The sequence below is a fragment of the Ceratotherium simum genome, chromosome 35, assembly GCF_057802395.1.
Source record: "Ceratotherium simum simum isolate JZ-2026a chromosome 35, ASM5780239v1, whole genome shotgun sequence".
NCBI classification, from domain to species: domain Eukaryota; kingdom Metazoa; phylum Chordata; class Mammalia; order Perissodactyla; family Rhinocerotidae; genus Ceratotherium; species Ceratotherium simum.
Genome location: NC_141934.1, coordinates 17,122,071 through 17,147,730, shown reverse-complemented (window position 1 = coordinate 17,147,730; position 25,660 = coordinate 17,122,071). Strand labels below are relative to the sequence as shown.

General features: G+C 34.7%; 1 protein-coding gene across 3 annotated transcripts in view; it reads right to left on the bottom strand.

The window, feature by feature from the left end:
- Positions 1 to 25,660, bottom strand: part of TAOK3 (TAO kinase 3) — a 183,404-nt gene that overhangs the window by 63,608 nt on the left and 94,136 nt on the right. For 2 of the 3 annotated variants that reach the window (XM_087424137.1, XM_004429929.3), the window contains exons 3-9: positions 19,770 to 19,980; positions 10,300 to 10,371; positions 9,811 to 9,912; positions 6,630 to 6,675; positions 5,657 to 5,753; positions 3,160 to 3,273; positions 1,862 to 1,953 (exon numbers count right to left, since the gene is read on the bottom strand). In XM_087424137.1, coding sequence (XP_087280263.1) covers positions 1,862 to 1,953; positions 3,160 to 3,273; positions 5,657 to 5,753; positions 6,630 to 6,675; positions 9,811 to 9,912; positions 10,300 to 10,371; positions 19,770 to 19,889 — 643 coding nt within the window. In that variant the 5' untranslated portion in view covers positions 19,890 to 19,980. Of the gene's footprint in view, positions 1 to 1,861; positions 1,954 to 3,159; positions 3,274 to 5,656; positions 5,754 to 6,629; positions 6,676 to 9,810; positions 9,913 to 10,299; positions 10,372 to 19,769; positions 19,981 to 23,359; positions 23,462 to 25,660 lie in introns of all 3 variants that reach the window. The other variant, XM_087424136.1, reaches the window with a different exon arrangement.

Sequence of the window (25,660 nt, the reverse complement as noted above, 5' to 3'; positions counted from 1 at the left end):
CCTGAAAAAAAATCTATTACCTCAATATCCATTAATACAGCACCAGTCAAATAAATTATGGTATATCCATATAATGGAATAACATGATGCAAGTAAAAAGAAGAAAAAGATGTCTAAGTTACTAATGTAAAACAGATCTCCAAGATGTTGTTAAGTGAAAAATCAAAGTGCAGAGCCACTTGTATATGTTAACTTGGGTGTGAAAAGGAATAGAATAAGTGTATATTCATATTTGTTTGTATATTTGTAAAGAAACTCTGAAAGGATATACGAGAAATTACGAGAAATTACTAACAGTGGTACCTTGTGTGTGTTGGCGGGATGGGGAAGGAATTGGGTGAATAGGGTCAGGATGGAAGAAGTCCTTTCACTGCATGTCTTTTTGTATTTTTTTGATTTACAAACCAGTGAATGTGACTTATTTTTAAAATTAAGTAAATATTCTAACTTTTCTCCCTAAATTCTGCTTTTTTTCATTAATATCCCTTTAATGTAAAAAAAAAAAAAAAAGACAAATTGTGTATCTTCATCATATGTTTCTTTGGAAGGGGTCAGTGAAGCAACTGGAAATGCAATACAAGTCATCTTGTAGGCCAAGTATCCCAAGTTGTCTTTGGAGGCTAAACATTTTACAGAGAGAGAAAACTATAGTTTGAGAATCAAACTGGAACTCAGAAATTCTTACAGAATCAATTTGGACACCAGGATAGAAGAAATTAAACAAAAAAATTAAAATCTAAATTTAAAAAATGAGACAAAACAATTTTAAAAACTGATTTTTAAAAAATTAAACATACTTATATAAACTTTATTTTTTTTTAAATCTTTTTTTTTTTTTAAAGATTTTATTTATTCATTTTTTTTCCCCCCAAAGCCCCAGTAGATAGCTGTATGTCATAGGTTCACATCCTTCTAGTTGCTGCACGTGGGACTTGGCCTCGCGTTGGACGGAGAAGCGGTGCCCTGGGGCGCGCCCGGGATCCGAACCCGGGCCCCCAGCATCAGAGCGCGCGCACTTAACCGCTAAGCCACGGAGCCGGCCCTATATAAACTTTAAATAAAAAATCTAGCTAAAGGCAGGGTTGTGTTGGAGGCACATTGGCTTTGGAAGGTCAACTGTGTACACCTTTCTCTGACTCCACATTTAGTGAATCAAACTGGTAGCCTGAAATTGGCTATGGTGGGAATATTTACACCATGGAAATTGGCAAATGCTACAAATTCTGGCTTTTTGTGTCCCCTCCTCCAAGAAACTCACTAGTTAAATTTACCAGTGTACTACTGGATAAAGGTAACTTTAAGATACATTAAAGTTCAAAATATACAACCAGAGAATCGAGAGTCTGTGGTGGGTTAGACAATTTTAAATAACTGCAGCAATATTTGGGGAACAACTTGAAAGCTGGGAGTATCTTCTAATATGAAGTTTTCTCCGGGGTTGCTCTCTATAGGGGCCAAATGCAGTTTTTAGAGTCAGATCTTTGATAAGCCTGCTATTACTTTTTCAGATTTACAAATTAGAATGTAAATTAAGAAACACTGTCATGAAGGAAGGACATATAGTATCACTTATGGTATGGAGAATGGATATTTTTCAAATATTAATACTTACTATTGTATATTCCCACATTCATTAACTGCCATATCTGCTTAAACTCTTTTACTTAAATTAATAACATGAAAATGTAGCAGAGAGAAAGCAATCTTCTGATGTTATACAAAAGTATTAAAAAAAATAATAAATTCACATTGCCTGGCACACATATAGCAGTAACTCATTAAATAATAGGTGAATGAATGAACTAACAATCATAATAAGGAATGATTCTCAAAAGTATAATGAAAACAACTCTTTACTCACCCAGTTCAATACAGGTGATCCCAAGTGACCAAATATCAACTTTCCCATCATACTGTCCTTCATCCATAGCTAAGATCACCTCAGGAGCCATCCTGCCAAATATAATATGCAAAACTCAAGTTGTAAATTAAAAACAAAATTCATCTAATAAAGTCACTCAGTGAAATAGCTGTTTTTGAGAGTATTCTAAAATTTTATCTGATAAAGATATTATTTCCTTACACAAATCATTTGAAAAAACACTATTCAAAATATAAACAACATACTTGGTGATTTATATGAAACAATACATTATTTTCAATAAATTCTCATTCCACCATTTACTCTCGGTTTGATCTTGGCTAAGTAATTTAATCTTTCTGTATATTAGTTTCTTCACCTATAATGTGGAGAGAATTCTAGCAGCTACCTCAGAGAGACTTGTAAAGGATTAACATGTATTAAACACTTAAATAAGTTACTTTAAACAACATGAAAATACGGAACTATATAAAGCAATATAATCAGATATTTCAAACATAATACAACTTAAAAAACAAACAGAGTATGGTAATGGATATTATTTTACTTGTTTGTCCATAATGGATTTTCATTAGAAGGGCATATCAGTTTAATATGCTTTGTTCTCTATCAGTGTGTATAAGCAGTTGCTTAGTAAATGCTATCTGATGATGATGGAAAAAAATTTAAACAGTAGCTGATCTTTTCAGTAGGTAAGTAATTTTCCAGGGATATAAGTCATTCTCCAAGGTACAACAAAATTCCAGTGTATCTATGAAAGGAAGGAAAGGAATCTTGAATAGAATGGGGTGAAACTTTAAGTCAGAATGACAAGCTGGGTAAAGTATCAGAGAACTCAACAAAAATAAGAACCTAGATTTCTTTTTCTTTTACTGAAAGGTAATATTTATGCTCATTGGCTAGTCAGAGAAAGTTAAAGAAACTACCTTGTCCCTTGCCCAGAGACTCTGCCTCAAGAGAAAAGCTCAAAAGAAACTTTGAATGAAATCTAAAACCTGAGCCTGGTCCGTGAATTGATAATCCTGCTCAGTTTACACACAGTGACATCAACCTTATTTGTACAATTTAGTCACTGGAAATTTTATACTAAGTCAGAGTGTTTCTTTTTTGCTAGTAAGTTTTCTATCCTTCTCTAATTAAGTCTCATTTGAGGCTTATGGTGAGACACTGTCAAACAAATAAAAAAACAAAACAAAACAAAACAAAACCAGTGCTATGAGTCTATCTTGTGTGTATGCACATTTTAAAACTATGTCATGTTTTCTGACTCTACATACCAGTAAGGTGTGCCCACGAAGGAGTTGGCAGGAGAAGCCATTGAGGCAGATCCAAAATCAGCTAGTTTCACCTGACCTGGCTCTGTTAGAAGAATATTTCCTGCTTTAATATCCCTAAAGGAAAATATAAGAGGGTTAGAAAATTACTTTTCAATTTTGATTATGGAATAGGTCAGAGCATGCAATTAATAAGAAAAAAAGTTTATTAAAAAAACCCTGCTCAGATAGGCAGAAGGGGATTTAGTAACCCTATGTTGTAAGGGGGCCCAGATTCCTGGGTGTACTTATAGGTAGGTCATAGTAATTACTAAAAAGTAGAGCTTTCTTCAGAGAGAGAGGGAATGCAATGAGAAAAAAGGCAGACATGGCAGACAAGGAAACCTATTCAGTTGCTAGACTTACAAAAGCATATTCTTAGATGCTAAATCCAGTTACCAACAGTATTCCTTGTGATGGGAGAATTGGCACCATTTGTAACTGCCTTTTTTTCCTTTTCCAAATTACATGACGTTTTTGGAGTCTAAACAAACCTTCAATGATTCTGTATTGACTACCTACCAATAAACCTCAACTACACACATACCTGTTCTTTCTTGCCTGTGACCCTTTCTCTCTGCCTTTAATTGTAACTGCAACTCTAAGGCATTTGAGAGTACATATTATATAGAAGGTGTTATTTTAAAAATAACACTGTACAGTAAAAAGAAGACCCTGAAAGATCAAAACAAACAAAGATTAGGGGTTAGGAAAATTGCATTTCTATTGTATTACTACAAAGAATCTCAAGTAGTTACTCCCAAGCTATTAGATATTTCATGCAGCAAAAAGATTTAAAATAGGATTTCAAAAAATTCATTCTTCAGTATGATAATTGAGAATGACAAGATGTGGATGTACTCCTTATTCTCTTTGAAAAAAAGGCATGAGGTATAATGAGTACTAGGAACCAAGAATTGTAAGTTGACGGGCAATGGAAAGATAAAGCAGAAAGAATGAGGAAAACTTATGTCAAGTTGAAAATGATAAGGTTCAAATGATTTAAAACGTTTCCAAAAATCTTCCCTTGAAAATTCAGTTTCTTCCTCATGATGACATTAGGCGTTGGCAGAGAGAACTAAAAAAAGCATTATTTATTTCTCTTACAACATAAAAATATCTTTATTATCTTCAATTAGAACACTGACTTGCCTTTTACATCAAAATAATAAAAATCTGAGACATGGTATTTATTATTAAATAAAGAGCATTCTTTTTTTGTCTTTTCAACTTCTTTTAAATATTAAAGAAGTTCAAGTATACTAGAGAATAAAACACTAAATTAATGGGCAGATTGAGGTAACAAAAGAACAAAAAACTGAACTGTGGCTTTAAACAGGAGCAGGCAAAATCATCATAAACAAGTTGGCATTTAGTAATGACAGCTTGGTATCAAAGAGATATCTATTTAAAAGTGTCAAATCCATAGGCATTATGGTTAAATTTATTTCTTCAGTATTAATTAGACATGGTTAGGTTCATTCCTAGTCCTTACAAATAAGCCTAATTCATGGTAGGAATTTTGGTCTGCCTATCTTGAGGAAGTTCTGCTTGTGTAGTATCAGTAACTGGTGATGGCTACTCGAGTGTGATTAAAACAGAAGCAAAAGAGGAACCTATGACCTAATAGTTTCATTCCTTCCTAGTAAATGTCAAAGTGTCTTCTCTTGTTTTGGAGCCATCTCACATCCTTTACACCTACCTCATATGCCCCTACTTCTACCACCATTCATCAAAGTAACTGTACTAGAAGTTCTTTACTGAGAAAACGAAAGATTGGTGACATCTTTGTTTAGGAGAAGTTAGTGGTGGAAAGTAGGTTGAAGCAAGAAGAGTGGGGCTGTGGTAGAAAAAAATATAAGGTAGAGGAAAGGCTTGAATTAGAAGTTAGGAAATTTGTGTTTCAATCTTTATTATATAAATACTGTGAAACTATGGGCAAGTTATTTAAATCTTTTCTAGTCCCAGTTTCTTTATCTGCCAAAATAAAGATAATAATACTTTCCTAAATATCTACATGGACTATAGAAATGTAAAATATTTTAAAGTGATAAAACAGCATATATTTACATAAGATTGACTTGTTATTTGCAATAGGAAAGGAAGAAGAAACTCAGCTAGGAAATAAATATATGCAAGGAAGGCTAATTTTCTTTTCTTCTTGACACAGTATCAAAAGGTTGCTGGGCCTTTCTTCAAATTTCCCTGCACCACTCTGCCTGGAGAATAGCTACCTACAGAACAGAGATGATGTAAGTCTTGGTGGCTATATTGGGGAGACTTAAGAGATAAGAACTAAATTCTGGCAACTTGACTCTTTACATCCAGAAGCAGCAGCAATCTATTCGCTTCCCATAAATCCTTAGGCACCCTAAAAACTGGAGCATGCACTAATTTTCAAGGTTCCTTGAACAGACAGTCCTGTAACTGAAATGAAAATGTAGCTGGTTTCTAATCTTACCTATGAATCAATGAATGAGAATGCAGGTAGGCTAGCCCCTGCAAGGCACCATGAGTAATGGCAGCGATTTCTACTTCCTGAAGTGGTTTCTTATGAACTGAGGAAGGAAAAAAAAATTCAGGAGTAGATGATCAGTTTCATTCCTCTATTTATTATCTTATACAGCTATACCAGACTGAATTATATACTTTCTCAAATGACTATTTGGGAACACATTCATCTAAATACACAGGATACATATTTTCTATACGATAGCAATAAACAGGTAACAGAAAAACCAAGCATAAAAACAAACAAACAAACCCCACAAAACAAAATAAAAGAAAGCCTGATGTTCACTGTAATGAATTGTTAATTTACTTGTCAGTTGCAAGTCAATTGGCCAGGCCCAAATTTACCAGTCTCTCCTGACATTTTAAACGGCTAGAGTGTTTTAGGTTGCATTATTCTCCTCTGCCACAAAGCCACCTATAATTACCCCTCTAACTACAGCTTTTCATTATTTGTGAAAGCATAGCAATTTCTATTCAGAGATCAAGGATGATATAAGAAAGTTTTTTTTAATGTAAATTTTTAACAGAGTCTCTGGTTATAACAGTATCTGCAGAGAACTGGGTCAGTCAAGATATTTGAAAGGGTTAAATATCAAAATAATTTGATACCATCTACCTCTCTTTCACACATACATATGGATTTGATGTTTTTGGCTACACATACTTCATCATATTAGCTAAACATTTTAGTAGTACCTGCCCAGCATGGGCCATGAACTAAAACATCAGGAGGGCTGCTAATCATTACTGAGATAACTTTCAGCGACACTGCAGAGATAAAGTTCAGACAGCTTATTCACACTACCCTTAAGTCTAAGTTATCATCCATTTAGTTTACCCTCACTGCACTTCAATATAGGTTTAGATAACATTCTGGTAAAGGTAAAACAGAAAGGAGGGGATAGTGCTTATATTCTTACCTTCTAACAAATCAGAGGCTGAGCCTAAGCAATACTCCATCACCAACTGTAATAAATTATAATAATAACCAGAACAATGAAGGTTAATAAGAAACTGCTAAAACCAACCAACCAACCAAGGAACTAAGACTACTAGAAGAATAAATACTCTGACCTACCTGAACTTGGATTAAATTTTGGTCATTGGCACTAATTGATTTTTATAATTTGTATCATCTGTATTTGTTATCTCCTACTTGGAACTAGAATTGGTCTAAGACTACAAGAAGACTGGATATGGAAATATTCACTGTAAATGGTCAAGCTGAAATTGCCAATTTATTTATTTACTAATTTCCACACCATCTTGTTTCAAGGATTTAAGGTGACTAGGCTGCACTATAAATTAAATTTTATAACTTGGAAAGTGGTAATCAAATATATAAACCAGTCAAATCTATACTGGGAAATAATAGTTAAATAAAAAAAGTAGTAAGTTCCTTATTTTCACATTTTACAAAGTTCTATACAAGAAAATATTGTTTAGAACTCAATCTAAAGATGTAGCCTGCTATGTATCATTACATTAGCTTGAATCCCTGAGAGATATGGGATATTTAAATTTATATCTAAAAATATTTCTATAATATTATTAAAATACTATTTATATTTATTGGGTTTGCAATCTTGGGAGGCTTTTTAAAAGCAAAAATGAGAAAACTTTCTTTACTCTCATCTCAGATTTTTTAGGTATCCTAGACTACTGATTTGTAGCCAAGGTCAGAACTATGAGTGCTCACTGACCAATTTCCAAACACATACATACACACACACACACACACACACACTCCTACAAATTATTATTCTGTTATTCTAAAACACACCATATACTTATTATAAAACACAAATTTCCTATAATCACCTACACATAACCAATATTAATACATTGGCTCCTTTCATTTAAAAAATTAATGTGAAAACATAAAATATATGAATATATAAATTATTCTATCACTGGAGTAATTTAGAACCATATGAGAAGCTTAAAAGTTTAAGTTTAGAAACTTTATTATAGTTTTCTGCTTGACATTAAAAGTAAGTAGATTCATAAACATTAATTTTATTTCTTATTGTGAAATGAAAGATTCCACATAAATGACTATTATAATGAACATTAGCCTTTTATGTGCACTGTTTTTTTTTTCAGTTTTATTGAGGTATAACTGACAAATAAACACTTTTTTTCTTTAACCAATTTTGATGGAAACATTTCTCAATTGTATCACATACTTTTCTAGTTTCTTTTTTTCTTTTGGTGGGGAAGATTGGCCCTGAGGTAACATCTGTTGCCAATATTCTTCTTTTTGCTTGAGGAAGATTGTTGCTGAGCTAACATCTGTGCCAGTCTTTGTCTATTTTGTATGTGGGACGCTGCCACAGCATGGCTTGATGAGCAGTGTGTATGTCCGTGTCCAGGATCCAAACCCACGAACCCTGGGCTGCTGAAGCAGAGTGCATGAACCTAACCACTATGCCACCGGGCTGGACCCTTCTAACATCTTAAACTGAATAACTGAATATGCATATACAACTTCCTTAAACTGAGTACATGGAATATAAACATAGAACTTTAAAACTGAATGGAGTGAATTTGTTTATAGTTATGTTTATATTTTTTAAATTACATATTAAACTCCATTTTTTTTTTTCTTTTTTGCTGAGCAAGATTCACCCTGAGCTAACATCCATTGCCAATCTTCCTCTTTTTGCTTGAGGAAGATTCGCCCTGAGCTAACATCTGTGCCAATCTTCCTCTATTTTGTACGTGGGTCACTGCTACAGCATGGCCGCTGATGAGTGGTGTAGGTCTGCACCGGGAAACCAAACCTGGGCTGCTGAAGTGGAGTGCACTGAACTTGACCACTAGGCCACAGGGCTGGCCCCCTAAACAACTCCGTATTTTGGTCACAAATATCCTTTCCCCTATTATTTTATAACACGAGGGAACCTGAGCTGTGGCTGGTTGTTTGCTCCTGACATTAAACAGCTCTAGTTGCTCTGCTTTTAAATTATTAGGTCTGCATTTTGGCTTCCTTGACTTCTTCTTATGGTCAAATTAGTCTGTGGTCGTTTGTGTGCATGTCTCTAGCAGCTTAGTTCCGAGGAGCTCCTCCTAATAAGCCTCTCAAATCCGTTGTAGACAGAGACCAGGTGACCAAGGTTATTAGCACTCTATGTAATCTAAGAGTAAATAGGCTTCAGGTAGGAGCTCAGAGGATTTTCTGAAGACTTGAAACACATGAGATTTAGCACTTGATTTTGTAACATTTATTCTGTCTGCTCAAAATCCCTTTCTTGACTCCTTCAAGACAGCTGAGATGGCCAGAGAACTGATTTCCAGATAACAAGACACTCCTCTGATTAATTTCTTCTGCTCAGAACAGAAGCAACGGCTCTAGGTATCTTAAGAGTTGCTTGAACAGAAATGTTTAAGTATATGGTTTGATAGTTTATCTGGGAACAAAAAGTCCATTCCCTAATTGGAGATCATGTACAGGAAAGGACTTGGTACATGGTAAGCACTAAATAAATGATAGTTAAATTGGATTTTAAGTTGGAATGTGCAGTCTGATAAAGTACAAAGTATAACATTTTCATGTCCTAAATAGTGCCTAATGTGCCAACTCAAAAACAGAAACACAATCATGTAAAAACACTTAAGAAGATAGAGTGGAACAAAAGACTGTTTCATTTTAATCATATGCTAAGTCCTGTTTGGTAAAACTTAGACAGTGTTGGTGATACCAAGTATAATTCTAAATTGTGGAGGAATTGGAGTGGGAGATAAGAAACGTCAAAGATAAAAATTCTAGGATGAGAATAAAAGGCCCAGCCTTTACTTTTACAAATAAATCATTATAAAATGATGTTAACTTTTCACTCTCTCTTTGTTGAGTATTTATAGAATGGAATTTTCCAATAGCTAGATATGATATTTAATCTTCTGAAATGTACACCATATGGCACACTCTGAAGTATTAAAAAATGTTAAATACTGATAACAAAAGTCAAATGAGACAGAAATAAGACTGATAATTTTACAGATGAAAGAGATAGAATAAAAAAATAAAAAAATTTTAATAGATTTAATAGATAAAAAAATTAAATAGATTTAATAGATAATAGATGTCCTTTGACTTACCCAAGCAGTATGCTCTTTCAAGTAACAACCTTTGTACTCAATAGTATTAGGATGCTTCAACTGTCGTAAAAATTTGACTTCCTTAAGTATATCTTGCCATTTCTATTGAAGTCAGAAAGAAAATGTTATTTTAAACTGAAAATAGTATTTTAGTATCAAGTATACATATATAATGTTCTTTTTATTTTTTTAAATGGACAAGGAAATGTTTATAAATGAAGAAGCTATTTAAACTTGTGTTATTTCTTTAGTTTGAGTACATGTAAATGTAAATCTATCACTGAATATATTTTAATAAACCCACTATACTAACCCATGTTCTATTCCGCAAAATAGTTGATTGAGCTAGAATATTAGGAACATTTATTGTATGCTTCACAAAAAGGAAAAAAAAGAACTGTGGTAAAGAAATGTTTAAATAACTTTGTTTCTCCTGTCAATTTCATACTAACTTACGTTAGTTTAGGTATACAACGGTCTTTAACTTACCTCATGTGTCTGCTTCCCACTATAGGACATTTTCTTAACTGCCACCACCTCATTGGTGTGAGCATTTGTGGCCTGTGTAAGGAGAGTAAGAAAAAAAATACAAAGAATGAATGATGTTTCAGCCACTTTAACTTAAATATTTGACTAGAGACTTTAAATAACATTTTCACATTTCATTATCACAGTTTAAAGATATTCCAACTTTTGATAGGCTAGATAGACATTTCTACCCCTGTTTAACGTACAGCTTCTCTGTATCTCTTTCTTTTTTTTTTTTTTTTTTAAGATTTTATTTATTTTATTTTTTCCCCCCCAAAGCCCCAGTGGATAGTTGTATGTCGTAGCTGCACATCCTTCTAGTTGCTGTATGCGGGACTCGGCCTCAGGATGAACGGAGAAGTGGTGCCTCGATGCGCACCCGGGATCCGAACCCGGGCCACCAGCATCGCAGCGCGCGCACTTAACCACCAAGCCACAGGGCCGGCCCTCTGTATCTCTTTCTATATACATAGATAGATTGTGTACTATAAAAAAGAATTAGGGCTTAACAAAATAAATCCAACCAAACAAAAACAAGTCATATTTCCAAAACAACTATCCTGGCTTCACCATGTAGAATGTCTGTCAATGTAGAACCAGTTAAATAAACATGGTACAGTCATATAATGAAAAAACCCTTAAGGGAATGAGGTAATCTATATGCATATATAGTAATATGGAAAGATGTCAAAAATATCTTGATAAAAAACAAGCTGCATGGTATGATCTTATTTTTGCAAAATAGTAATGATGTGAGTCTATGTGCAGAAAAAATTATGAAAGCATTTATACCAGAATACATATCAGTGATAATACCTGGAGCAGGCTGTCCAATAGAAGTTTCTGTGATGATGGAAATGTTCTGTATCTACATCATATCTGGTAGCACATGAAATGTGGCTCACGTGACTGAGGAAATGGATTTTAAATTTTATTTAATTTTAATTAACATATTTAAATAGTGGCTACCGTATTGAACAGTGCAGCGGAAATTAGGATTAATCTTAAGAGGAATTTTCACTTTTAAAGTTACTTATACTTTATCATAAGAATATATTACATATATATATATATACACACACATGCACATGTGTGTCTCTGTGTGTGTAGTCATCTATATAGGTTGCCTTATCTCATAATTATCTCAGTGTATCTTCTCCATATCCAAAATATAACATTTCCTTGAAAGCTCACATGAAAACCATAAATAACTCAAGTAATATTCTTTTCCTCTCAATTTACTTAAGACATTTAAAATTAGATAATTTTCTAAAAATTTTCAGAAAAATAAAGATAAGACATTAAAAGATGATCTAATTCTGTACAGCAATACATTAAAAACATCATACACCATGATCAAGTGGGATTTATACCAGGGACATAGGGATGGTTCAACATCTGCAAATCAATCAACGTGATACACCACATCAACAAAACAAAGAATAAAAACCACACGGTCATCTCAATAGATGCAGAGAAGGTATTTGACAAGATACAGCATCCATTTGTGATAAAAACTCTTAACAAAATGGGTATGGAAGGAAAGTACCTCAACATAATAAAGGCTATTTATGACAAACCCATAGCCAACATCATACTCAACAGAGAAAGGCTGAAAGCCATTCCTTTGAGAACAGGAACGAGACAAGGCTACCCACTCTCACCACTCTTATTCAACATAGTACTGGAGGTTTTGGCCAGAGCAATTAGGCAAGAAAAAAGAATAAAAGGAATCCAGATAGGCAATGAAGAAGTGAAACTCTCATTATTTGCAGACAACATATTTTATATGTAGAAAACCCAAAAGAATCCATTGGAAAACTATTAGAAATAATCAACAACTACAGCAAAGTCGCAGGGTACAAAATCAATCTACAAAAATCAGTTGCATTTCTGTATGCTAATAATGAACTAACAGAAAGAGAGCTCAAAAAGATAATACCATGTACAATTGCATCAAAAAGAATAAAATAACTAGGAATAAATCTTACCAGGGAGGTGAAAGACCTATACAATGAAAACTACAAGACATTATTGAAAGAAATCGATGATGACATAAAGAAATGGAAAGACATCCCATGCACATGGATTGGAAGAATAAACATAGTTAAAATGTCTATATTACCTAAAGCAATCTACAGATTCAATGCAATCCCAATCAGAATCCCAATGACATTCTTCACGGAAATAGAAAAAAGAATACTAAAATTCATATGGGGCAACAAAAGACCCCAAATAGCTAAAGCAATCCTAAGGAAAAAGAACAAAGCAGGAGGCATCACAATCCCTGACTTCAAAACATACAACAAAGCAATAGTAATCAAAACAGCATGGTATTGGTACAAAAACAGGCACATAGATCAATGGAACAGAATTGAAAGCCCAGAAATAAAACCACACAGATAGGGACAGCTAATTTTTGACAAAGGAGCTAAGAACATACAATGGAGAAAGGAAAGTATCTTCAATAAATGGTGTTGGGAAAACTGGACAGCCACATGCAAAAGAATGAAAGTGGACCATCTGCAATTGCCATTCACAAAAATTAACTCAAAATGGATCAAAGACCCGAAGGTGAGACCTGAAACTATAAAACTCATAGAAGAAAATATAGGCAACACACTGTTTGACATTGGTCATAAAGGAATCTTTTCGGATGCCATGCCCACTCAGACTAGAGAAACTAAAGAAAAAATAAGCAAGTGGGACTTTATCAGATTAACGAGCTTCTACAAGACAAATGAAACCAGAATCAAAATGAACAGACAACCCACCAGCTGGGAGAAAATATTTGCAATACACACATCTGACCAGGGGTTGATCTCCATAATATATAAAGAACTCACACAACCGAACGACAAAAAAACAAACAACCGGGTCAAAAAACGGGCAGAAGAAATGAACAGACACTTCTCCAAAGAAGATATACAGATGGTCAATAGGCACATGAAAAGATGTTCAACATGACTAACCATTATGGAAATGCAAATCAACACTAAGATATCACCTCACACCCGTTAGAATGACTATAATCACCAAGACAAAAAACAACAAATGTTGGAGAAGATGTGGAGAAACAGGAACCCCCATACACAGCTGGTGGGAATGCAAACTGGTGTAGCCTCTATGGAAAAGAGTATGGAGATTCCTCAAAAAATTAAAAATAGAAATACCCTGTGATCCAGCCATCCCACTACTGGGAATCTGTCCAACAAACCTGAAATCAACAATCCAAAGAGGCTTATGCTCCCCTATGTTCACTGCAGCATTATTCACTATAGCCAAGAAGTGGAAGCAACCCAAGTGTCCCTCGACTGACGATTGGATCAAGATGATGTGGTATACATATACAATGGAATACTACTCAGCCATAAAAAAAGACAAAATCATCCCATTTCCAACAACATGGAGGGACCTGGAGGGTATTATGTTAAGTGAAATAAGCCAGAGAGAGAAAGACAAACACCATATGATCTCACTCATATGTGGAATATAAACCAACACATGGACTGAGAAAACTGTATTGTGGTTACCAGGGGCAATGGGGGTAGGGGGTGGGCACAAGGGGTGAAGGGAGACATGTATATGGTGATGGACAAACAAAAATGTACAACCAAAAATTGCACTATGTTATAAACTATTAAAACATCAAAAAAAAAAAGTATAATACCATGAATACTATGAATGAAAGACTTAGAAGACAAAAGAAAAAAAAAAAAAAGATGATCTAATTCTGGTTGTCTTTTAATCACAGGGCTCTGCATCATACCCCTGATGTATGTAAGGTATTTTGGTTCCAGAATATTATTATTATTGTGAACTAATAAAGCCATACCAGTGGTTCTGAGGTAAAGGATTAGAATTCACTGACTGATAAAATCAGGTCACCAATTTTAGAGAAAAATACATAATCATTTTCTTAAATATATCTAATTAAAGAAGCTCCTCAGATATAACACTGGTTTCTTTTCGATTCAAAAAATTTTAGGGGCCGGCCCCGTGGCTTAGCGGTTGGGTGCGTGTCCTCCGCTACTGGTGGCCCGGGTTCGGATCCCGGGCGCGCACTGATGTACCGCTTCTCTGGCCATGCTGAGGCCATGTGCCACATACAGCAACTAGAAGGATGTGCAGCTATGACATACAACTATCTACTGGGGCTCTGGGGGAATAAATAAATAAATAAAAATAATTATAAAAAAAAATTTTAAATTCAAACAATAAACAATCACTTACTGATGTAAAAAGAATTCAACTCCAGATTCTTACTGAATGCCAAAATGCAGAAAAAATGAAAAATGAACACATACTAAAAAAAATTTTTTTACAAGCACTTAGGTGAAAGTACCTGTTATAGAAATAAAGTATCCACTAGTTATAGTTTTCAAACCAGCAGGATTCTACAAAGGTATTTTTTAGATATTTTATTCATTTAGAAGGTACAGACTGACTTTTGTTAAAAACAAAAATCACTCACATTTTGCTGGCTTTTAAAATTTAACACTAAGACTGCTTACATGACAGCTACAAAGAAAAGTTGATGTAAATTCAGTATTACAATAAAGGTTAGAGGGACTGTATCTGAAAGGTGGATAGTTTGGGCATGAATCTATGTATTGCACAGCTTAAAGAGCCTGGGAAATGTTTAGGGAATGCTCAAACAATGAGAAATTTTAACTTGTAGTGGGGTTTTTAAAAAACAACGCCCTAACCTTTATAAAAAGAAAAAGAAAAAGGCCCACACAAAAGGAATCAGATAGGATTATCTAATTGCTTATTATTTATAATCAATGCTTCTTTGGAACCAGAGACATAAAAAAAGAATCATCCTAAAACAAAAATATATTTCTTTACATTTATAGAGTAATCATTACTTAGAACTTGATAAGTGTACTTTCTTGTTTTCTTTTTTTGTGAGGAAGATCAGCCCTGAGCTAACATCCATGCCAATCCTCCTCTTTTTGCTGAGGAAGACCGGCCCTGAGCTAACATCTATGCCCATCCTCCTTTTTTTTTTTTTTTTTTTTTTGATAAGTGTACTTTCTCATAGAACCTATCTACTAGAGCAGAGACTTGAAATTTGAAAAACATATTCATATTGATTTTTCTATAGATGTGAAATTTTTAATGCAATTTTATACTGGTTAAAATTCAAAATTGAAACTGAAACTTAAAAAACAAGTCATTGTTTTAGTACAGAGAATGGGGTCTCAGCCTTCCAGTGCTTCATACTGTATTATGAATGATTACAACCTCTAGAACGTTTCAAGTTATATTCTTAAAACTTACATTCATACTTAACACTTCCAATAGTCTCAATGGTCTCAGTAACTCTAAGCAAGACCATTGATTCAAAAAATATTTCTTGAGAACTTACTATGTGTTCCTGATATTTTCTTAACCATTTTCCAGCTACATTTACATTACTGTCAACTTTTTGCTAGTTTCTACAGAAATATAAAAATTAAACATAAGCTTTTTTCCCCCCCTATTTATTGAGCCTCAACTAAAACTAAAAGGCAGTCATACCCAAAAGAACAGAACTCAATTATTTACTTTAGGTGGATTATAGATGATATGCTGAGTTCAATAAGGCCCTAGAAACTTTATAGTCGTGTTTAAGTAGTTGTGTTTAAGTGAACACAAAAGTAAACATGCTCAACCCGTTTTTATTTTCCTTTAATACAGAGTTTCTTACTATCTCATTTGTTAATGCTGCTAATTTCTGAATTACTTATGTAAATCCAAACACACAGAGATATTTCATCAAGTTAATAGCTTCAATTTTCTCTGAATATAACATATACTCTCAGCTGATTGATTCTACAGGAGCTATGCCAACTTACAATTCACTTTAAACCTATTTCCTGGCATCATTCTGTGTAAAAGCTGTAAACTACAAAGAATTTAACAGAATTATAGTGTTTAGGTATAAAAATGTTGGTTGCTCGACTCTGGTCATTATGGCTTCCTAGCATGACTATGACTCATGAAAAGTACTAATTAGCAGTACCAAGTTCTCTGAGTTCTTCATAATTCATTCCTTCCATAAATACTTATTACGTGTTCAAAATCTATCAGGTATTGGGCTCAGTCCTAGGGATAGAACTGTGAGTAAATGTGCCCAATACCTATCTCTCTTCTAGTAGGATAGACAGTAACAAAAATAAAATCATAACAAACCAATGTAAAACTGCAACTGTGACATGCTGTATACAGAAGGGTAAGAGTTACTCTGAGAACCAAAAATGGGAGGATATAACTTAGGCAGGTCAGGCAAGGCTTCCCTGAAGAAACGAGGCTTCAGCTGAGAGCTAAAAGATGAACAGGAGTTAAGAAGGAAAAAACATTCCAGAAAGAACAGTTTATGCAAAGATCCTACAATGGATGATCAAAAGAAAGATATTATATTACAGCCAGAGCAATGAGACTGAGAGGGAATACAGTTCAGGCATAGACAGGGACTCCAGCATGGAGGACCTTGCAGGCTGGCTGCAGTGAAGATTTCAATCTTAGCCTAAGATCAGAGGAGAGCCCTTGAAGGCTTCATAGTGAAAAGGTGATATAATCAAATTTACTTTTTTTTCCTTCAAGTTCACTGTGATGTGAACAATAGACTGGAGCAAGATCCAAGTGGATGCTCAGACATCAGTTAGGAGGCTACTGTAGTTGTCTAAGTAAGAGTCTTCTTGGTTACAATGGTATGAGTAACAAGAGGAAGAATCTATTAGCAGTGAGGGAGGAGCAACACATAAATATTACTGTGGCCAGTGAGAAAATTCATTTTTAACATATTACCTATGTGACCACTATAGATAAAAGGTTAAAGCTTTTTGTAAATTTTATCGTAAAGTGTCAGTTAATTCCCCTTTAATCTGTTTTTTAGTGCCTTATAAGCTGTTATGGGCCTGTATTACTCACTTTTGTATACAGACAATATATAGCTAATGATTACATTTCAATATCAAAGCTATCTAGGTATCTTTATGATTTCTCTAGTCTATCATTATCAACAAATAACATATATTTAGTGCCTACTGTAAATGGGGCATTGTGCTAGGCTTTAGAATTGTAAAGAAGTATCAGAGGGCCGGCCCTGTGGCTTGGTGGTTAAGTGCGCGCGCTGCAATGCTGGTGGCCCGAGTTCGGATCCCGGGTGTGCATCGAGGCACCACTTCTCCGTCCATCCTGAGGCCGAGTCCCACATACAGCAACTAGAAGGATGTGCAGCTATGACATACAACTATCTACTGGGGCTTTGGGGGAAAAAAATAAAATAAATAAAATCTTAAAAAAAAAAAAAAAAAAAAAAAAAAGAAGTATCAGAAATAGTCCTCATTTTCAAAAGGCATATATTCTAGCTAAAGAGACAGAACTTAGCCCAAAAAGCAAGTAAATCACTAGGTCTTTTGCAGCCTATTACAAAGCTGGTCTCCTTTTGCCCCTAGTACAAATGGCTTGTTAGTAAGGTTCAAAGCATACTTGGTTTATTGCATTCATTCTAAAAGAGAACTTGGAGAGGGGTCTGGCTGCTGTTTATAATAGAAGAGTCAAATAGAGAGAGTCAAATAGAGAGATTCTGAGAGGATGAATTCGTTATAAAGTAACAGAAGGAAAGTAAGAAAAGATGACTATATGACTAATACATCTCTGAGCAAAACAGATCACAAACAAATATATACAGAATGTTTCCATTTTTAAAAAGTTCAAAACCAGGCAAAACCAAATTATATTGTTAGGGGTACAGAAATAAGTGGGTTACATATATAGAAAAACAAGAAAATAATCACCATAAAATTCAGGATAGTGGAGTCTCCTAACACAAGAGGGGCTTACTGGCTGCTGGCAATATTCTGTTTCTTGGCCTGGCTGGTGTTATAAAGGGATTTACCTTTTAATTATTCTTTAAATTATATATTAAAATATATAAGTGTGTAAGTATTATGCACATTTCTGTATGTATGATATATCTATAATTAAAAAAAAAATCCTTTTTTAAAAAAGTGTCTCTGTGAATGAGGAAGGCAGGACTTTGATTGGGCCTTAAACAATATTCTAAGCCCAAAGATTAACATGAGACTGTTAAGCAGAAAATTAGCACACTCTTCAGCCATGGAAGGCCACTTAATGATAAAATGTACTTGAGTGAGAGCCAAGTATTAGAAGGGGACAAGGGAGGAGAAGCGGTGGTAGTGCTGAGCACAGAAACAAAGGGATAAGAAAGAGTTCAGAGAAAACCCAAGCTGAAGATTTAGCTAGAAACAAAAGGATAAGCTAAACAGTCAATTAATAAAATCTCATTTGGAAGGACAACTAAAGATAAGCCCTATCCATATGTCAGAACATAAAGGACCACCTAAAAGGAAAAGTCAAATACTGTTTGATTAAAAAAAATTATTTGATAATAAATTTGGAGGAGAAATAGGTAATAATTAGTACTTAAATACTACTTGCTTTAATGGACTAGTACTCTTAAAAAAGTATTTGCTACTTTGATGAAGCAAACTTCTAAGGTTATCTAAATAAATTCAAGAACTATATTTTATGTAATGAATTTCAGTGAATGGGCTATGTTAACATTGCAGTCATTTCTCATTCTTTTTATCAGAAGATAATCACATTCTTGGAATTCAAACTGACCCTAAGGGGCTAAGCTTTGTACCCCTTAACCTAAAGTACTGACTTGACATGACTGTCACTAAAAATCTTTGTAGGTACATCTGTCTGAGTAGCCATCCATTCGTCCATCCATCCATCTATCCACCTATCCATCCACTCGACCATCTGTCATTTATTGAGTTCCTATTACTACACTGGTTACTGGGAGTATAGCAATGAACAAGATAGATATAACCCCTGTCCTCATGTAGCTTATTATTTAGTGGGAAGGACATATATGAATCAAAAAATCTCACACATAATTATTTAATTACAACTGTGACCAATGCAACCAAATACAAGCACGAGATATTATGAGATCATAAAGAAAGTCTTGATTTAGTGCTGGAGTGTTGAACAGGAAAGGCTATCTTGTGAATGTAACACTTAAGCCGAAATCTGTAAGATAAACAAGAATTAGACAGGGATGAGGATGCAATGTGCAGAGTTTTCTAGGCGAGAGGAATAGCATATGTAAAGGCCCCAAGGCAGGAAAGAGCTTGGCATATGGGGGAAATGCAGAAGGCTCAACTTCGAGCTTATAACTTTTTTGTAGAACATTTACAGCAGAGTCAGTTGATACAGACACCATTGACTTGAATAATGCTTAGCATTCTGGGATTGGCTTTTCAGTAATGACTATTTGCCTCTACTGTAGACATCATTTAATTTGTAGAATAAATATTAATACCAAGTGTATTTTATAAGTAATAGAATGTGTAGAATTCAAACTTTCTTAATCTGATCTACCTAAACAATTCTTTTTAATTACTTACAAAATAAACTGCTCCAAAACTTCCATGTCCAATTTCATGTAAATCAATAAAAAGTTCTTCAGGATCATCTTTGTAGAACAGATCAGCAATCTCTGGGTCCTTTAGCACCCCTTTACGCATGATGACCACTATTTGCAAGTGTTTTGCTTTTGATATCCCAGTCAGCTTTATCTCTCATTGACAAATATTCTTTTTGGTAAATTTTTAGTACCTGTAGAAAAATAAGGTTTGACATTAACTTATTTTGAACACATTTTGTTTGGTGGCAATACAAATTAACATTAAAAAGCATCTTGGTCTTATAACTCTATAACAAAAAGACAACCCAAAGGAAAAATGGGCAAAAGACCTGAATAGACATTTCCCCAAAGATATACAAGTGGCTATTAACAAGTGAAAAGATGCTCCAGATTATTAGTCATTAAAAAAATAAAAGCTAAAACCACAATGAGATACCATTTCATATCCACTAGGATGGCTATTATCAAAAAGTCAGATAAGTATTGGTAAGAATGTGGAGAAACAGGAACCCTCCAACACTGCTGGTGGGAATGTAATATGGTGCAGCCATTTTGGGAAACAGACTGGCATTTCATCAAAAACTTAAACATAGAGTTACCATTTGACCAGAAATTCCACACTTTGGTATATGCCCAAGGGAAATAAAAACATATGTTCACACAAAACTTGTGCATGGATATTGATGGCAGCATCATTCATAATAGCCAGAAGGTAGAAACAACCCAAATGTCCATTTGGTAAATGAATAAACAAAATGTAGTATATCCATACAATGGAATATTATTCAGCCATAAAAAGGAACGAAGTACTGATACACCCTACAACATGGATGAACCTTGTAAACATTATGCTAAGTGAAAGAAACCAGTCACAAAAGACTACATATTGTGTGATTCCATTTATGTGATACATCCAGAAAAAGTAAATCTACAGAGACAAAAAGTAGATTATTGGTTGTCTAGGTCTGGGAGGAAAGGGGGTTTGGAGGTGATAGCTAAAGGATATGGGCTTTCTTTTTAGGGTGATTAAAATGTTCTAAAATTGATCGTGGTGATGGTTGCACAACTGTTAATGTACTAAAAACCATTGAATTGTACACTTTAAATGGGTGAATTGTATGGTACGAAAATTATATCTCAATAAATCTGTTTTAAAAAGCATTTTCATCTAATTAATATTGAAATAATAATAGCTAACATTTATTAAGCACTACTATGTGTTAGGCAACACTAAATACCATATATACATTATCTCCTTTAATCCCCACAACAGCTTCATAATATAGGACTTGATTATTTTGATTTTATAGAACAAACTAAGACTGAGAGGCAAAACTCCTTCCCCATGGTCAGGATACTAATATTTGTCAGAACTGGGACTCAAACCCAGATCTAATGGCAAAACCCCTGTTCTTAATTAATATGTGATATATACATATAGCAGAATAGGTAATTAAATAACTCTGTGTGAACCACTGGAAGAAACTGCTATAATTTGGAGACTATGTTAAATGTTCACCTAAAGAGGCAGGTTATTCTGCTGCTATACAAAATATTCTGAGTTTAAAGTTTCTATTAATAAAAAGACATCATTTTGACATGCTTATATGTTGATTGCCAATAGTTACATTTTTTGGTGTGGATCCTTTTGTCTCTATTTTTTGAAAAATACTGAAATATTAGCATTCATTAGCTTTCACCGCCCCCCCCCCCCCCCAAGAATCATTCATTCTAGCATTTGAACTTATCACAAGAATAGTCTGTGTTTCTTCCTTGATCCACTAGACAACTATGCTGGAAATTTGGTTATTGGCCAATAAAAGTGTCAATTCCAAAACATCATGAGCCAATGGACTTCACGCAAGAGAAAAAGAGGGTCATTAATTAAAGAAGTAAAACTCACTGTGCTAAGAGGTATTTTTCTCTTGTGACATGAGAACCTTAGGTGACAATGTACCTTACTTCATGTGGTTAGTCTAGCATCTGCAGGTCATCAAACTATCCATCTATCCACTCAACTCTTTCCTTGATTCAACAAATATTTATTGGGTGCCTACTATTTGCCAGGCACTGTACTGAGTGTTGGAGATAGAACAGGATGTGGTCCCTGCCCTTAATGGGCTTAGAGTCAAATAGGGTGATAGGCATTAAACTATACTGGCATAAATGACAAAACAGTTATACTGATTGTTGTTATGAGGAAAAAGCAAAAAATTTTCATGTAAGGATATAATAGGGTGATCCAGTCTACTTTTTACTTGGATATGAAAAAGTATGCCTATTTAGGGAAAACAAAAGTAGTTCATTCAATATGAATGTATGGGAGAGTTGGAAGGAGAAAATATAAAGCTGGTGTTAAGCCAAGGAAAATCACAATAGGCCTTTTAAACCATATTAAGAAATTCTGACTTTATCCTGAGGGTAATGGGGAGACACTGAATATTTTAAATAGAAAAAGGATTCACCATGCAAAACAGCACACCTGTAATGTAGGGCACTCATCCTGCCAATCCATGAATGCCAATAATCAAGCACTAAGTCAATATATCAATACTATTGAAAAAGCACCTTAAATCTAGTTATTTGTCAGTCAGTTAATTGAAAGTACACAGTTAAAGTTCAAAAAGTGTTATTGCCTTCAATACTTATGCTTGAGAACAGAAAAGAGAAATAATGGATTAAATCAAAGATACACCTTTTGGAGAATATGCCAAAAAAAAGAAAAAAAAAGTAAACTATAAGATTGCCTTCAGAAGAAACAAAAAGATCTACAAACTAAATTTATAAGAACTAAAATCTTTTAAATCATCAAAATGTATTTTGAACTTTTGAATATTTTGGCTTCAATGTGATAAAGCTAAGTAATATGGATGACCATTTGGTGGAAATTATAGATCACTATGTCATACTATAGACTAAACTGATTTTCAAAAGAAATAAATATTTAAACGTAAAAAATGAAACCATAAAAACTTTTATAATAAATTATAGGTGAATATTTAATTACTAAGCAAGATACCAGAGGCAAAAGCCGTAAACTATAATCAATAAGCTTTACTACATACAATTAATAATTTGTCTTAAAAAACATAATGAATGGATTTCCATTTCCAGCCAAGATGGAGTAACAGGGACTGGATTTATTATCTGCCACCAGAAACAACTAAAAGGCTGGAAAAGAACATATGAAATGATGGTATTTCAAGGCAATGGATATCAGGCAAAGAAGCACAGTGATTCCTGACAGAAGAGCAGCAAACAAGGTGAGCCATAACTGCTCAGCTTAAGGTCCTGGGAGAGGTTCCAGGCCATGGCTCAGAGAGGGGGGGAACCCAGTTAGAGCCTTGTGGACTCCCTGTGTTGACAACATAAAGATGAGAGTCCAGGGTGACCAAGGTGCCCTAGTCAGGGCAGTACATTGACTAGAAGAAAGCAGTACAGAAAGAGGATATGGAGATCTGCAGAGGGTTGCCCTCAAGCCTTTGGCTGAGTAGTGACCAGTACATGCATGTCAGAAAACTACCCCAAGCGAGGAAAAGAACTATCTGAAAAGATTAAAGAAAACAGTACCTAGGGGTCGGGCCTGTGACGTAGTAGTTAAGTTCAGCACACTCCACTTTGGTGGCCCTGGTTCAGATCCTGGGTGCAGACCTACATCACTTGTCAGCCATGCTGTGGTGGTGACCCAACAAAATAGAGGAAGATTGGCACAGATGTTAGCTCAGGGCTAATATTCGTCAAACAAAAAAAAAGAGGAAGATTGGCAACAGATATTAGCTCAGGGTAAATCTTCCTCAGCAAAAACAAAAACAAAATAGTACCTAGAGTTCACAAAGGGCTGTAAATAGTGTCTGTTCCCACTAGCCAGAATAGGAAATCTCATAATTCATGGGGCATGTTTAGATTACTCACAAGAGGCTTGCCTTATCAGTAGGGAATAATTCACCCTAGACTAAATGCTGCTTCATGATGCCCAACAAATTTTAAAAGCAATATCTATAAGGATTAAATCATTTTCAAGTAGCTTAACTGTGTCCCAGGACAAAGCTCACAAATATGTAAAGGAATACAAAAATATGTAGTATCCAAAAATGTAAAATTCATAATACCTAACATCTAATAAAATATTATCAAGCATCCAAAGAAGCAGGAAAATATGAAACATAATGGGGAGAAAAATCAATTAAAACCAACCCATGACTGACATGGTTGATAGATAGTAGAATTAGCAGACAAGGAAATTAAGACATTTACTATAATTGTATTCCATACACTTAAAAAGTTAGGAAATGTTGAATACATAAAGTAGAGACAAGTAAGATATAAAGAGACTCAAACTGAACCTCTAGAGTTGAAAGCTACGATGGCTGAGATGAAAAATACACTGCATGGGACGAATATCAGATGAGACTACAAAAAAAAAGGTTAGTGAACTTGAAGGCATAGCAACAGAAACTATCCAAAATGAAAAATACAGAGAGCCCACATGGGGGTCACCCCTGGAACATTGAGAACTGAGGGAAGCACACTGCAGGCCTCCTAAGGCATCACTTATGTAAGGTCACCTATCCAAAAGCAGGAGACGTAGCTGACCTACCTAATACGTAAACACAAGCACAGGGAAAGAGGCAAAATGAGGAGGCAAAGGAGTACATTCCAAGTCAGGGAACAGGAGAAAACCCCAGAAAAGGAACTAAGTGAAACAGAAATGAGCAACCTACCCAACAGAGATTTCAAACTAAGAGTGTTAAGGATGCTCACTGATCTGGGGAGAAGAATAGATGAACTCGGTGAGAATGTCAACAAAGAAATGGAAGATATAAAAAAAAACCAATCAGAAATGAAGTATACAATACTGGAAATGAAAAATTCACTAGAGGGACTCAAAAGCAGAGTAGAGGATACAGAAGAACAGATCTGCGAGCTGGATGAAAGACTAGAACAAATTACTCAAGCTGAACAGGTAAAAGAGAAAAGAATTAAAAAGAGTGAGGACAGTCTAAGGGACCTCTGGGACAACATCAAGCACACTAACATCCGTGTTATAGGTGTCCCGGAAGGAGAAGAGCAAACCAGGGGGGCAGAGAATCTATTTCAAGAAATAATAGATGAAAACTTCCCTAACCTAAGGAAGGAAACAGACATCCAGGTACAGGAAGCACAGAGAGCCCCAAATAAAATAAACCCAAAGAGGCCCACATCAAGACACATCATAATCAAAATGTCCAGAATTAAAGATAAAGAGAGAATCCTAAAAGCAGCAAGAGAAAGACAAGTTACATACAAAGGAAACCCCATAAGGCTATCAGCTGACTTCTCAGCAGAAACCTTAGAGGCTAGAAGAGAGTGGCACGATATATTTAAAGTGCTAAAAGGAAAAAACTTACACCCAAGAATACTCTACCCAGCAAGGTTATCATTCAAAACGGAAGGAGAGATCAAAAATTTCCCAGACAAGCAAAAATTAAAGGAGTTTGTCACCAAGAAACTAGTGCTACAAGAAATGTTAAACGGACTGATTTAAGGGGAAAAGAGAAGACCACAAATGGGAAAAATTATCTATTTTCATGATAAGAGGGTAATGGAAACAAATGCACAAAAAAGAGGTTAGATATGATATCAAAAACATAAAATGAGGCAGGAGGGGAGTTAAAGAGTAGAGCTTTCAGACAGAGGTCAAACAAAAGAGACTATCAATTCTGTATAGAAGGAGAAAGGAACAGAGAAGGACTACTAAAACACTGAGAAAAAAAGTTAAAAAATGGCAGTAAGTACATTCTTATCAATAGCTACTTTAAACGTCAATGGACTAAATGCTCCAATTAAAAGGCATAGGGTGGCTGATTGGATAAAACAACAAGACCCATATAT